This window comes from Bombina bombina, chromosome 8 (genome assembly GCF_027579735.1).
Source record: "Bombina bombina isolate aBomBom1 chromosome 8, aBomBom1.pri, whole genome shotgun sequence".
Taxonomy (NCBI): domain Eukaryota; kingdom Metazoa; phylum Chordata; class Amphibia; order Anura; family Bombinatoridae; genus Bombina; species Bombina bombina.
Window position 1 is genome coordinate 126,669,773 of NC_069506.1, and position 16,167 is coordinate 126,685,939.

Genomic DNA, 16,167 nt, shown 5'->3' on the forward strand with positions numbered 1-16,167 from the left:
GAAACAACACAAGTCGATTCGTATGAGATTCTGCTAAATGTAAAGACTGAGCAAGTTCCAAGATATCGTCCAAATAAGGAAATACCACAATACCCTGTTCTCTGATTACAGACAGAAGGGCACCGAGAACCTTTGTAAAAATTCTTGGAGCTGTAGCTAGGCCAAACGGCAGAGCCACAAACTGGTAATGCTTGTCCAGAAAAGAGAATCTCAGGAACTGATAATGATCTGGATGAATCGGAATATGCAGATATGCATCCTGTAAATCTATTGTGGACATATAATGCCCTTGTTGAACAAAAGGCAAGATAGTCCTTACAGTTACCATTTTGAACGTTGGTATCCTTACATAACGATTCAATATTTTTAGATCCAGAACTGGTCTGAAGGAATTCTCCTTCTTTGGTACAATGAAGAGATTCGAATAAAACCCCAGCCCTTGTTCCAGAACTGGAACTGGCATAATTATTCCAGCCAACTCTAGATCTGAAACACATTTCAGAAATGCTTGAGCTTTCACTGGATTTACTGGGACACAGGAAAGAAAAAATCTCTTTGCAGGAGGTCTTATCTTGAAACCAATTCTGTACCCTTCTGAAACAATGTTCTGAATCCAAAGATTGTGAACAGAATTGATCCAAATTTCTTTGAAAAAACGTAACCTGCCCCCTACCAGCTGAGCTGGAATGAGGGCCGCACCTTCATGTGGACTTAGAAGCTGGCTTTGCTTTTCTAGAAGGCTTGGATTTATTCCAGACTGGAGATGGTTTCCAAACTGAAACTGCTCCTGAGGATGAAGGATCAGGCTTTTGTTCTTTGTTGAAACGAAAGGAACGAAAACGATTATTAGCCCTGTTTTTACCCTTAGATTTTTTATCCTGTGGTAAAAAAGTTCCTTTCCCACCAGTAACAGTTGAGATAATAGAATCCAACTGAGAACCAAATAATTTGTTACCCTGGAAAGAAATGGAAAGTAGAGTAGATTTAGAAGACATATCAGCATTCCAAGTTTTAAGCCATAAAGCTCTTCTAGCTAATATAGCTAGAGACATAAACCTGACATCAACTCTGATAATATCAAAAATGGCATCACAGATAAAATTATTAGCATGTTGAAGAAGAATAATAATATTATGAGAATCATGATCTGTTACTTGTTGCGCTAAAGTTTCCAACCAAAAAGTTGAAGCTGCAGCAACATCAGCCAATGATATAGCAGGTCTAAGAAGATTACCTGAACACAGATAAGCTTTTCTTAGAAAGGATTCAATTTTCCTATCTAAAGGATCCTTAAAGGAAGTACCATCTGACGTAGGAATAGTAGTCCGTTTAGCAAGGGTAGAAATAGCCCCATCAACTTTAGGGATTTTGTCCCAAAATTCTAATCTGTCAGACGGCACAGGATATAATTGCTTAAAACGTTTAGAAGGAGTAAATTAATTACCCAAATTATTCCATTCTCTGGAAATTACTTCAGAAATAGCACCAGGAACAGGAAAAACTTCTGGAATAACCACAGGAGATTTAAAGACCTTATCTAAATGTTTAGATTTAGTATCAAGAGGACCAGAATCCTCAATTTCTAAAGCAATTAGTACTTCTTTAAGTAAAGAACGAATAAATTCCATTTTAAATAAATATGAAGATTTATCAGCATCAACCTCTGAGACAGAATCCTCTGAACCAGAAGAGTCATTAGAATCAGAATGATGATGTTCATTTAAAAATTCATCTGTATAAAGAGAAGTTTTAAAATATTTTTTATGTTTACTAGAAGGAGGAATAACAGACATAGCCTTCTTGATGGATTCAGAAACAAAATCTCTTATGTTATCAGGAACATTCTGAACATTAGATGTTGATGGAACTGCAACAGGTAATGGTACATTACTAAAGGAAATATTATCTGCATTAACAAGTTTGTCATGACAATTAATACAAACAACAGCTGGAGGAACAGCTACCAAAAGTTTACAGCAGATACACTTAGCTTTGGTAGTTCCAGCACTAGACAGCGATTTTCCTGAAGTATCTTCTGACTCAGATGCAACGTGAGACATCTTGCAATATGTAAGAGAAAAAACAACATATAAAGCAAAATTGATCAAATTCCTTAAATGACAGTTTCAGGAATGGGAAAAAATGCCAAGGAACAAGCTTCTAGCAACCAGAAGCAAAGAAAAATGAGACTTAAATAATGTGGAGACAAAAGCGACGCCCATATTTTTTTAGCGCCAAATAAGACGCCCACATTATTTGGCGCCTAAATGCTTTTGGCGCCAAAAATGACGCCACGTCCGGAACGCCAACATTTTTGGCGCAAAAGAACATCAAAAAATGACGCAACTTCCGGCGACACGTATGACGCCGGAAACAGAAAAGATTTTTTGCGCCAAAAAAGTCAGCGCCAAGAATGATGCAATAAAATGAAGAATTTTCAGCCCCCGCGAGCCTAACAGCCCACAGGGAAAAAAGTCAAATTTTTAAGGTAAGAAAATAATTGATTCAAGTGCATTATCCCAAATATGAAACTGACTGTCTGAAAATAAGGAATGTTGAACATCCTGAGTCAAGGCAAATAAATGTTTGAATACATATATTTAGAACTTTATTAAAAAAGTGCCCAACCATAGCTTAGAGTGTCACAGAAAATAAGACTTACTTGTAGAAAGCCAAACCAGTACTGAAACGAAAATCAGCAGAGGTAATGGTATATATATAAGAGTATATCGTCGATCTGAAAAGGGAGGTAAGAGATGAATCTCTACGACCGATAACAGAGAACCTATGAAATAGACCCCGTAGAAGGAGATCATTGAATTCAAACAGGCAATACTCTCCTCACATCCCTCTGACATTCACTGCACGCTGAGAGGAAAACCGGGCTCCAACCTGCTGCAGAGCGCATATCAACGTAGAATCTAGCACAAACTTACTTCACCACCTCCATAGGAGGCAAAGTTTGTAAAACTGATTTGTGGGTGTGGTGAGGGGTGTATTTGTAGGCATTTTGAGGTTTGGGAAACTTTGCCCCTCCTGGTAGGAATGTATATCCCATACGTCACTAGCTCATGGACTCTTGCTAATTACATGAAAGAAATAAATAAACATTTGTAACTGTTCCTATGACACATATAGTACATGAGAGAAACATTTTTAGTAGTGTCACCTTAAATTTAAGGGGTATTGTTAATTTTCTGTGTATTCCATCTAGGAGGACATAAGGGCTTGTCTCTATCGACCAACAGAACTGAAAGTCATTCATATCAGTAAATAAGCAATGAATAGCTAAGCATGCAGTATACATTTCCTGTTTGTTTTAATTTAAATAAATTTTACTTAAAGGGATATAAAACCCAACAATTTTCTTTTGTGATTCAAACGAGAATACAATTTTAAAAAGATTCCAATTTACTTCTATTTTCGAATTTGCTTTGTTCCATGGTATCCTTTGTTGAAGAGATATCTAGGTAGGTTTCTGGAGCACTACATGGCAGGAAATAGTGCTGCCATATAATGCTCTTGCAAATGTATACAATTCTTGCAAAACTGCTGCCACGTAGTGCTCCAGACAAGTGCATGCTCCTGAGCTTACATCCCTGCTTTTCAACAAACGATACCAGTAGAACGAAGAAAATTTGATATTAGAAGTAAATTAGAAAGTTGTTTAAAACTGCATGCTCTGTTATCATGAAATATATGTCATTCATGAATATATATTGAATTCTGTTTTTTATAGACATGAGCGTTTGTTTTGCACAATCTTCAGTGAAATAGGATAATTGATTTTATAATATGGTACTCAATAGATTGTTGAACTTGTTAAATATAGACTTTAAAACAAAGAAAAGATTATTGATAGTGAAACAATACTTACATTGGTTAAAGATTAAAAAAAAAAAACCTTGGGGCACGCAGTGAAGAAAGTCTTTTTTTATTTTAATAAACGGTTATCTATAAATTCCTATTTTTTTTTTTTTTTTTTTGCAGTGAATGCACTGTTGTGCTTTATGCTCACTAATTATTACTATCAGTGGAAAAATTGGAGAGCTGTTTTTTGCAAAAATGTGTGTTTTTCTATGGAGTAAGCTTCAGAAACAGTGATGTGATAGAGCAATTTAATGTACAGTTTGATTCACTAGTAAAACAATTACAGTCTTATTATTCCTTACAATAGCCTTCTGTTTCTGGTACAGCTCAGCTAATCAGCTTATAGATAAAAGGATGGCAGTGCATATGCATTATAATATAACATATATATATATATATATATATATATATATACTGTATATATATATATATATATTGTTTGTATACAAATATATATATACTAGTCCTAAAGCCCGTTCACACGGGCCGTGTGGTTTTATTTTTATATTCTCTCTCCCCCCTATCTCTCTCTCTCCCCTCTTTCCCCCCCCCTGTCTCTTTCTCTCTCTCTCTCCCCTGTCTCTCTCTCTCACTCTCTCTCCCCTGCCTCTCTCACTCTCTCTCCCCTGTCTCTCTCACTCTCTCTCCCCTGTCTCTCTCACTCTCTCCCCCCTGTCTCTCTCACTCTCTCCCCCGTGTCTCTCTCACTCTCTCCCCCCTGTCTCTCTCACTCCCGTCTCTCTCACTCCCCTGTCTCTCTCTCTCTCCCCTGTCTCTCTCCCCTGTCTCTCTCCCCTGTCTCTCTCTCTCCTCCCCCCCCTCTATCTCTCCCCTGTCTCTGTCTCCCCTGTCTACATAAGTCCAGACCCAATTTTTTTAAGTACAGAGCAAATGTTTGTTTTTAAAATTAAAATATGTGTTTTGTATGTGCTGTATAGCACATAGATAAGTCCGGACCTTTCAAATGACCTTTCTATCACTGCGTTGCGCATTTGTATTAAGTTTTGTGAAGCCTCGCAACGCCTTCAACTGCTAGTCACGCGACTACTCGCGCCGGTAGCTCGTGCTGAGGCTATGTTTGCGTGCGCGTGGGTGCGCGTGCGCATGCGTGCTAAGTGTGTGTGTGTGCAAGGGTGCGCGTGCGCGTTCGGCCAAGTAAGTGTGTTAATGGCTAAGTGTGTGGGGATAGGCTAAGTGGCGTGCGGGCAAGTTTGTGGGTGCGAGTGTGCGCGTGCGAGGTACAATGGCTAAGTGTTAATGGCTAAGTATGTGGGGATAGGCTAAGTGGCGTGCGGGCAAGTTTGTGGGTGCGAGTGTGCGCGTGCGAGGTACAATGGCTAAGTGTTAATGGCTAAGTATGTGGGGATAGGCTAAGTGGCGTGCGGGCAAGTTTGTGGGTGTGTGGGTGCGAGGGTGCGCGTGCGAGGTACAATGTGGGTGTGTGGGTGCGAGGGTGTGCGCGTGCGGTGAGGGTGCGCATGCGAGGTACAATCTGTCAGCTGTGCCGAGGTGCGCGTGCGAGGATCTAAGGCCAAGTGTTTGTCTCTACTGCGCAGGACGGCTTCAGACAAACACTTGCCTTTTATAATATAGGATTTGTATATATATATATATATATATACATATATATTTATATATATATATATATATATATATATATATATATATATATAGTTTTATGTATGTATGTTTATATATATATATATATATATATATATATATATATGACCTTCTAAAAGTATAAAAGGAACACCAAAGTCAAAATAGAATTTTAATGATTCAGATAAAGCTTGCAATTTTAAACAAATTTCCAATTTACTTTTATTTATTTATTTTTCTACAATTTACTGTTCTCTAATTTGGTTCATTCTGTTGGTATTCTTTGTGGAAAAGCATACCTAACCAGGCTCGGGAGCAGCAATGCACTACAGAGAGCTAGCTGCTGATTGGTGGCCTCTTGTCATTGGCTCACCCAGTGTGCTTAGCTAGCTTCTTGTAGTGCATTGCTGCTCCTTCCACAAAGGAGACCAAGAGAATGAAAGCAATTTTATCATAAAAGTAAATTGGATAATTGTTTAAAATTGTTCTGAACCATGAAAGACAAATGTTGGGTTTCATGTCCCTGTTATTATATTTAAACCAATTCTAGTGTGGAGGAAGCAGAAGAAAACTTTTGTGTTAGAGATATATACATAAGGGTTTTGTGCTTGAGCATGTTATCACTGCTTGTATTGGGCAATAATAGACCATGCGGGTTTACATCACTATACAGAAAATTGCTTAAAACTCAAATAAGATTGCCTGCCATTGGTAGTTTTATCAAACTATTGTATTAAAGGGACAGAGTTCTCTAATCTTTTCTACCATTTAAAGTGATGGTAAATTCAGCCAAACTGCTCCACATATTTGTAATAGTCTTATCCTAACTAGCATATCGATATGCTTTTTTTTATTAATAAATATATCAGCACACTGAATAATTTCACTTGTAATCCTGCTACGTTACCGTTTTTAATTCAGCCTCTCTCTAAAATTTTCGAAGCTCCTTCTTTGAGTGGCATCTGTTCTAGCCAATCAGAGCCACCATGCGCCCCATGTTAAACTCTATCTGCACGCTCCCGTGCTCAGAACGCTGTAATCTTACTAAAATGCGCATGCGCGATACCAGCTGCACTGTTTACTGTAAGCGGAGCTGTGGATTCCCTTATTCTGTTGCACAAGTAGTGTAAATAGTTGCGCATGGACATTTTAGTAAGATTACAGCGTTCCAAGCACAGGAGCGTGCAGATAGAGTTTAACATGGGGCGCATGGTGAGGCTCTGATTGGCTAGAACCGATGCCACTCAAAGAAGGAGCTTTGAAAATGTTAGAGAGAGGCTGAATTAAAACCTGTAACGTAGCAGGATTAAAAGTGAAATTATTCAGTGTGCTGATGTATTTATTAATAAAAAAGCAGATCGATATGCTAGTTAGGATAAGACCATTACAAATATGTGGAGCAGTTTGGCTGAATTTACCATCCCTTTAATGCGTTCTCAATGGTCCATGTTACCTTCTGGAGAATATTAAATTATTTACAAATAAGCTTAGTTGATAAGCCTTCAAGTAAAGGAAAAAGGAGAGATAGTCATGAAATTCTGTTATAAAACCGTATTCATATTCTTCAAAGCTGTGCCTCAACTCTGAAGTGTGTATAGCGTTTTATCCCTCCCTCCAAGGAAAGGATGGTAGAAAACCTGAACTCTATAAAATAAAATTGTATTACAATTAAAAACAGTATTAACAGATTGTCAGCTGCCAAAGACTTCTACAATATTAGAAAATAACTTAGTATTACAACTGCATTATTAACCATGAGTATTGCAGTCAAACAATAGTCTTACCCTCCTCATTACGTATCAACAAAATGTAACGGGTGGATTTTACAAAAAAACTATTTTGGAAACATTTATCTATATAACTACTTGCTGGGTCTGTGACCAAACTTTAGAATTTGGGTTTATAGTTGACGGGGGCTGCAGGGCCATATAGTCTCACCTGAGGTCTAATATTGGCTACTAACTGGTGCATACAGAATGAGAAGAGCGCTCAATAGGAATGAACAACAGCTCAGTAGCTTGTTCGATGGCGATTTACCACCTAGGAGCAGCCTCTTTTAGAACCTACAGTGCTATGTGGTCTTACCTGAGACAACAATCATAGCCCCCTACTTCTTTCCCCTGATCAGCCTCTGGTTATCCAGTGTTTTTGTGTAGGACAGCTGGCGACCCAATAAGGTAAATTTGCTTTAGTGCGATTGGCTACGTAAGAGCAGGGGGGGGTGGGATTGCACAAGAAAGACCTTGCACAATCTTACCTTCCGCTATCTGATGCTGCATTCCAAGTGGAGATAATAGTAGGACAGATTGTCTACTTGAGAACTTGTGCGCCTGCAGCTTAATAAATGCTCTCATATGTGTCCCTGCATTTATGCTATTTATTGTTTAATAATCATAATGATATATTTTAATCTTTTCATCAACTAACAGGCTCTTGTCCAATGGGCTTTTGAGACTTAAATAGAAAGTAACATGGCATATTCAATTAACTGTACTAGAAACTATTAAAAACATCAGAATTCACAGCATGACACATAATTAAATAGACAGTGCACCCTAAATTTTTCTCCATTTTAATTTGTTCTCAATGATTGATTTTACCTGCTGTAGTGTAATAAATTGTTTAGAAATAGCTAACTGCTCCCTCTAAATATTGGGTTTTGATAAGCAAACAGAGATATTATAAAGAAGTATATGTGTACAGAAAGTGATAAAATAAGGAGATATGATTTCTCTGCAAGCTCAACCCATTTTAAATGAGTTGTGGTTTCAAAGAACAAAACCAGCTATTTCATAAACTAAAATAAAAAGAGTTGCAATTTCTCATTAATGTTATACTCTGCAGCTGGTATAACAAGTCATTGTTCATTTGAAGGGATACTAAACACATACATTTGCTGGACACAAAGATACATTCCAAGCAAAGATGTGCCTGAGAATAATTTGCAGATGTGTTGCTTACAAATATAGGGCTGATCACAATCTTGCTCTTATTTTTGGTAGATAACAATGTATGTACAACGGCTGGAACTGTAGTTTTTTGAGTGACCACAATCATATAATGCTTAATGCTTACGAGATTTATTACATTGAATCCCAAAGTGCATATTTTAGATTTTTTCTTTTTAAGATTATAGTTGTTTTTATTTTTATTTTTATATACAGAATAAAAGATTTCAGCTATAGTATGATGTATAAAATTACGTGTTAGGATAATGCAAACAACTAATCAGACAGTAAAGTAAAAAAAAAACTTATATGGATTTGATAGCGCATGACATTTTAAACAACTTTTCAATTAACTTTATTATTATTATCAATTTTGCTTAGTTCTCTTGGTATCCTTTGTTAAAGAGTATTCCTGAGTGAGCTCAGGAGTTTACACGTGTCTTAACCCAACCCATATGGCAGCAGAGTTTGCAACAATGTTTATAACAATGTTATACATAGTACCAAACACTGCTGCCATAGAATGCTAAAGTCACATGCATGCTTCAACCTTTTATAAAGATATATAAATATACAAAAGAGAGAGTATAGGTATCATTTTACCCCCCAAAAAAACAGAGATTTCAGCATACTTTCAACCATAATATTTTATTATTAACTGCAAGAACGGGCATGGACTGTGTATAGAAATAGACCATGAAAGTCTGAAAATAGTGAGAAAAAGAAAAAACTATTTATTATCACCAGTGCTAAGTCAGCTCACAACATTATAGTTCAGATGGGCCCATATAAAGAAAAACCCTTGCAACACCTCCACTAGCAGGTGACTTCGCCACAAGTGCGAAAATCTATCACCATAGTGCACTTTGAGGATCTTTGAAGAATATTTGTTCAGGCTATTATAGACCTCCCTACCCCTCTTTTTCATATTTTATAAATATACCTACTCTTTAACAAATGATACCAAAAGAACAAAGAAAATGTGATAATAGAAGTAAATTTAAAAGTTTTTTAATTTTGACTTTCATTTTCATTTAATTTACAGGCCAATGTAGTCTGGATTAAGACTGATTCGGTAATAATTTGCGATTGGCAAAAAGAACAAAACACCATGAAAACAGTCTGAAACAGTCCCACGTGTTATAGAAAGATGCCTAATTTCCAAGTTAGGTTAGTTTCAAAATAAAGCAAAGTATCTTTGAAGTGTCAGACGCCTGCTGAGAAAATGAGTTAGCAAACTAGCGGCTAGATTACGAGTTTTGCGTTAGGGTAAAAAAGCAGGGTTAACAGGTCCTAATGCTACTTTTTTACGCCCGCTGGTATTACGAGTCTTGAAGGTTTAGGGTCACTGCACACTTTTTTGGCCTTACCGCAAAACGACTTACGTAAACTTCGTAAAGTCTTTTTTCTATGGGACTTCCATAGCGCCGGTATTACGTGTCTGTCCTGGGAGGCCAAAAAGTGAGCGATACACCCTACCCCGTCAAGAGTCCTACCGCATTTAAAAGTCAATAGTAAGAGTTTTACGGTACAACGCTGTAACATAAAACTCATAACTAAACTTCTAAAAAGTACACTAACACCCATAAACTATCTATTAACCCCTAAACCGAGGCCTTCCTGCATCGCAAACACTGAAATAAAATTATTAACCCCTAATATGCCGCTCCGGACACCACCGCCACCTACATTATATTTATAAACCCCTAATCTGCTGCCCCCAACATCGCCGACACCTACATTATTTTTATTAACCCCTAATCTGCCGCCCCCAATGTCGCCGCCACCTACCTACACTTATTAACCCCTAATATGCCGCCCCCAACGTCGCCGCCACTATAATAAACATATTAACCCCTAAACCGCCGTACTCCCGCCTTGCAAACACTAGTTAAATATTATTAACCCCTAACCTGCCGCCCCTAACATCGCCGCCGCCTACCTACATTTATTAACCCCTAATCTGCCGCCCCAACGTCGCCGCCACTATACTAAATGTATTAACCACTAAACCTAAGTCTAACCCTAAACCTAACACTCCCTAACTTAAAGGGCCATAATACCCAAATGTTTAAACACTTGAAAGTGATGCAGCATAGCTGTAAAAAGCTGTCTAGAAAATATCACCTGAGCATCTCTATGTAAAAAAGAAAGATATTTTACCTCAAAAGTTCCTCAGTAGCCACCTCCCATTGTAAAGGATTTTTAAGCAGCATTTTAGTGTGTCTGTCCTAGGACAGCAGAAGGGATGAGCATTGTGCACTCTCATATTATTTCACCAATCAGGTAAAGGAAGCTTACTATGAAATCTCATGAGAGTTAAGTCAAATGTCATGAGATCATAGTAAAAGAGTTCATGACCTCAGCACTGCTGATGCTGATTGGCTGCTGTTCATTTCTTAATTTTTTTATTTTTTTTACCTGCAGCTGGGAGCAGCTGAGTATAACTTTTTACACAGAACTTACTCTGCTGAGCTGAGGAGATTGTGAGGTAAAATATCTTCCTTTTTTACATAGAGATGCTCAGGTGATATTTTCCTGTCAGCTTTTTACAGTTATACTGCATCAGTTTCAAGTGATTTAGCATATGAGTATTATGTCCCTTTAAATATAATTTAAATAAATCTAAATACAAATTACTATAATTAACTACATTATTCCTATTTAAATCTAAATACTTACCTATAAAATAAACCCTAAGCTAGCTACAATATAACTAAAAGTTACATTGTAGCTATCTTAGGGTCTATTTTTATTTTACAGGCAAGTTTGTATTTATTTTAACTAGGTAGAATAGTTACTAAATAGTTATTAACTATTTAATAACTACCTAGCTAAAATAAATACAAAAGTACCTGTAAAATAAAACCTAACCTAAGTTACAATAACAATTAAATAAATTAACTAAATGAAATACAATTAAATAAAATAAATTCAATTAGCTAAAGTACAAACCCCCCCACTAAATTACAGAACATAATAAACAAATTACAAGATATTTAAACTAATTAAACCTAATTTAATAGCCCTATCAAAATAAATAAAAGCCCCCCCAAAATAAAAAAAAACCCCTAGCCTAAACTAAACTACCAATAGCCCTTAAAAGGGCCTTTTGTGAGGCATTGCCCCAAAGTAATCAGCTCTTTTACCTGTAAAAAGAAATACAAACAACCCCCCAAACAGTAAAACCCACCACCCACACAACCATCCCCCCAAATAAAATACTATGTAAAAAAACCTAAGCTCCCCATTGCCCTGAAAAGGGCATTTGGATGGGCATTGCCCTTAAAAGGGCAGTTAGCTCTTTTGCAGCCCAAACCCTAAGCTAAAAAATAAAACCCACCCAATACACCCTTAAAAAAAACTAACACTAATTGGAACAGCCAATAGAATGCGAGCTCAATCCTTTTGGCTGATTGCATCAGCCAATAGGATTTTTTCTACCTTAATTCCGATTGGCTGATAGAATTCTATCAGGCAATTGGAATCTAAGGGACGCCATCTTGGATGACATCACTTAAAGGTACTTTCATTCGTCGTTAGTCCATCGGATGAAGAGGATGTGCCGCGTCGGATGTCTTGAAGATGGACCCGCTCCACGACGGATGGATGAAGATAGAAGATGCCGTCTGGATGAAGACTTTTGCCCGTCTGGAGGACCACTTCGCCCGGCTTGGATGAAGACTTCTCCCAGCTTCGTTGAGGACTTCGGCCCGGATGGATGAAGACTTCTGCCGCTTCCTTGAGGATGGATGTCGGATCTTCAGAACAGTAAGTCGATCTTCAGGGGGTTAGTGTTAGTTTTTTTTTTTAAGGGTGTATTGGGTGGGTTTTATTTTTTAGCTTAGAGTTTGGGCCGCAAAAGAGCTAACTGCCCTTTTAAGGGCAATGCCATCCAAATGCCCTTTTCAGGGCAATGGGGGGGGGGGGCTTAGGTTTTTTAGATAGTATTTTATTTGGGGGGTTGGTTGTGTGGGTGGTGGGTTTTACTGTTTGGGGGGTTGTTTGTATTTTTTTTTACAGGTAAAAGAGCTGATTACTTTGGGGCAATGCCCCGCAAAAGGCTCTTTTAAGGGCTATTAGTAGTTTAGGCTAAGGGTTTTTTTATTTTGGGGGGCTTTTTTATTTTGATAGGGCTATTAGATTAGGTGTAATTAGTTTAAATATCTTGTAATTTTTTTTATTATTTTCTGTAATTTAGTGGGGGTTTTTTGTACTTTAGCTAATTTAATTTGATTTATTTAATTGTATTTAATTTAGTTAATTTATTTAATTATAGTGTAGTGTTAGGTGTTATTGTAACTTAGGTTAGGTTTTATTTTACAGGAACTTTTGTATTTATTTTAGCTAGGTAGTTATTAAATAGTTAATAACTATTTAGTAACTATTCTACCTAGTTAAAATAAATACAAACTTGCCTGTAAAATAAAAATAAAGCCTAAGCTAGCTACAATGTAACTATTAGTTATATTGTAGCTAGCTTAGGGTTTATTTTATAGGTAAGTATTTAGTTTTAAATATGAATATTGTAGTTAATTATAGTAATTTGTATTTAGATTTATTTAAATTATATTTAAGTTAGGGGGTGTTAGGGTTAGGTTTAGACGGTTTAGTGGTTAATACATTTTGTATAGTGGCGGCGATGTTAGGGACAGTAGGTTAGGGGTTAATAATATTTAACTAATGTTTGCGAGACGGGAGTGCTGCGGTTTAGGGGTTAATATATTTATTATAGTGGCGGCGATGTTGGGGAGGCAGATTAGGGGTTAATAAGTGTAGGTAGGTGGCGGCGACATTGGTGCGGCAGATTAGGGGTTAATAAATATAATGTAGGTGTCGGCGATGTTGGGGGCAGCATATTAGGGGTTCATAAGTATAATGTAGGTGGCAGCGGTGTCCGGAGCGGCAGATTAGGGGTTAATAAGTATAATGTAGGTGGCGGCTATGTCGGGCGACAGATTAGTGGTTAATAAGTGTAAGATTAGGGGTGTTTAGACTCTGGGTTCATGTTAGGGTGTTAGGTCTTTTTGTCTTTTAACGCCGGGTTTGTAAAAACTCGTAATACCAGTGCTGTAGGTAAGTGAGCGGTAAGAGAAAACTGCTTGCTAGCACCGCACAGCTCATAACGCAAAACTCGTAATCTAGCCATAGGACTTCACTGGAATCTATTACAAAAGTAAATATTGACACTCAGATAAATAAGCTTCACAAAGTAACATAGATTCATTTTTACCTCCCTTTATGAATAATTAATTTCTCTATGACATCAGTTCATGTTCAAAGAGAATAAATCATTAAAAAAAACATGGAGCAAGTTTTCCTTTTCCAGTTTAAAAGGATAGAAAGGTCAAAACTGAAATGTGCATGCGTACTTTTCATTTTTAAATAGAAATATTTTTGCAATATGTTTCCATTAGCCGAAAATATTAATGTATTTCAGTAGCATATGCACATATGTTGTTAGGAGCCGTGCACTAGCATTCAAACACCATGGATGCTCAAAGAGCTGTCTGTCATGTCTATTGCATCTGTGAATTTGTTTCATACCAGCACCTAATGACTCTCTGAGGGGGCGTGGTTTGTACTGGTGCACAGTATATTGTAAAATGTTTATATTTAAAATTAAAATGTAGACATGCACATTTCCGTTTTGACCTTTCTATCCCTTTAAATTTTCTTTAAAGAGGAAGTATCAGAAGACCTCAGAAAGCTTTGCTACAGGAAATAGTTTTCAGGTCAATAATTTACAGTGTTTACAAATTCTTCATCATTGTAAATTATCTTCATTTTATTTTATACACACAGCTGCCTACTCAAATGGGAACTCTAATATTTTTTTTGTTGTTTTAATATGACATATCAAAATATGTTTCATTATTTTTTCTTCTTTTTTTTTAAAGAAAATTCATGTTTTTCTCATGCATAAGTTAATGTATTTTTATTATACTTGCAAAGGCAGGTCCCTTTTAACCAGTAAGGCAAAACTGTCCTTATTAACTAGTGAGGCTTGGAAGGAAGTACACAGTCAATACTAGATTATTAGTTTTAATTTAAACAGCTTCTAGTTAACATTTCTCAGGGGGAAAAGAAATATTTCTGACATGTATACATGCTACTTTTTCACATGAATGATAGAAAAAGATTCAATAGACTGCCCCAAAGGCTCATGTTCTGTTATATCTTTTATTACTTAATCACTAGAATAACTGATCTGTGTCTGTCTTTTATGTAAAAGACAACACTTCTATAACATATGCAGTATTCTTTATTTGCAATTCAAAAATAGATGGAAAGAAAATAAAAAATTAAAAGGTCTAAGCAAAAAATGCTATGTTTTTCATCGTAAAACTTAAATATAGAACAAACACAAAATTGGAACTAATAATCATAATAATAATCTAAGGACAATTTAGTAACCGATATACAGGTTGTATACTAGAAAATAAGAGACATTTTCTTTAACTGCATTGCTTGATATGATATTCAGCTACCTATTTAGAAATAGTTATTCGCTTTAATTTATTCATACATTTTTAATGTTATTAAATATTATCATAAGAAAATATTAAAAACAAACAAACAAAAGAAATGTATTTTAGATGTTTAAATATGACATGGTTTACAAAGTATATATATATATATATATATATATATATATATATATATATATATATATATATATATATATATACAGAACTGAAGAAACATATAATTATTATAAAATTGTTATCATTACTTATAGTTACAAGAAGTGGTTTAATAAAATGATGTAAGATCTATTCATTCTGTGTGCCAGTGTTACTTACCGTCCAAGGACAGCAGCGAGTCGTAGACTTTACATTGCACCTGCCCAGTGCTTTGGGAAGCACAAGACATCCATAGTCCCTCATACAGCCCTACAGCTGTGATAATAGCATCCCCTGCATAGGAAGATTGCTTCCATTGGGGTAATGCTGTAGTTGATATGATACCAATCCACCCTCCTAGAGCAAGGAAGTAACCAAGGAGCTGGAATCCTGAATTGGCCATAGTTTTATTGATATAAATTTTGTTTGTTTGTTTTTTGTTGTTGTATTTTGTTAACCCTGTGTTCCCAAGCAGTTAGTGAGCATCCAATTCAGGTTAAGTTTATTAAAGAAGTAGATAAGAACAGTTATCTTCACTAATCTCCAAATCACTGAAAATACCAGACCAAAAAGACCCAGTTCAGTAGCAAGAGATTAGAAGGTTCTTCCAGGTTGGCATCTGTAAGGGACAGTTGGGTGTTGAAAACTTCATGTTCACACTTCACTGAATCTCTAGGGCACCCAGGGGACAAAACAGTAATAAAGAAAAAAAAATACAAACTCTCATGTCCTGATGTTTAAGCAGCCTGCAGAATGCAAGGGGGCTGGTCCACTGATTAATGGAATTTCATAGTAACACCCACATAAGAAAGGACATAGCTCACATGGAATTTAGGATTAACACATTGAGCTCTGGAACAGTATGCTACATAATCAAGCATAGAGTCATTGCCAGCCTACACACCGCTGCAGGGATTCCTAATATTTAGCAACAATATAATTTAAAGTTGTCCTTTTCATTGTAATTTGCACTGGTTTTTAATTGAATCATGGTCTGTCTGTCTGGCTGGTCGGTCTGTCTGTCTTACCGTCTGTCTAATTCTTTTTCAAGACCTACATATCCACTTTAGTACAGAAGAAAATATAGGGTAGGTCTGCATCTCAGTTCCTTATTACATTGTAGT

General features: G+C 36.5%; 1 protein-coding gene across 1 annotated transcript in view; it reads right to left on the reverse strand.

Moving 5' to 3' along the window:
- CLDN19 (claudin 19) overlaps positions 1–15,751 on the reverse strand; it is a 109,008-nt gene extending 93,257 nt beyond the window's left edge. The window contains exon 1 of the mRNA XM_053690567.1: positions 15,224–15,751. Coding sequence (XP_053546542.1) covers positions 15,224–15,446 — 223 coding nt within the window. The 5' untranslated portion in view covers positions 15,447–15,751. The remainder of the gene's footprint in view (positions 1–15,223) is intronic.
- Between the last annotated feature and the right edge of the window lie 416 nt (positions 15,752–16,167).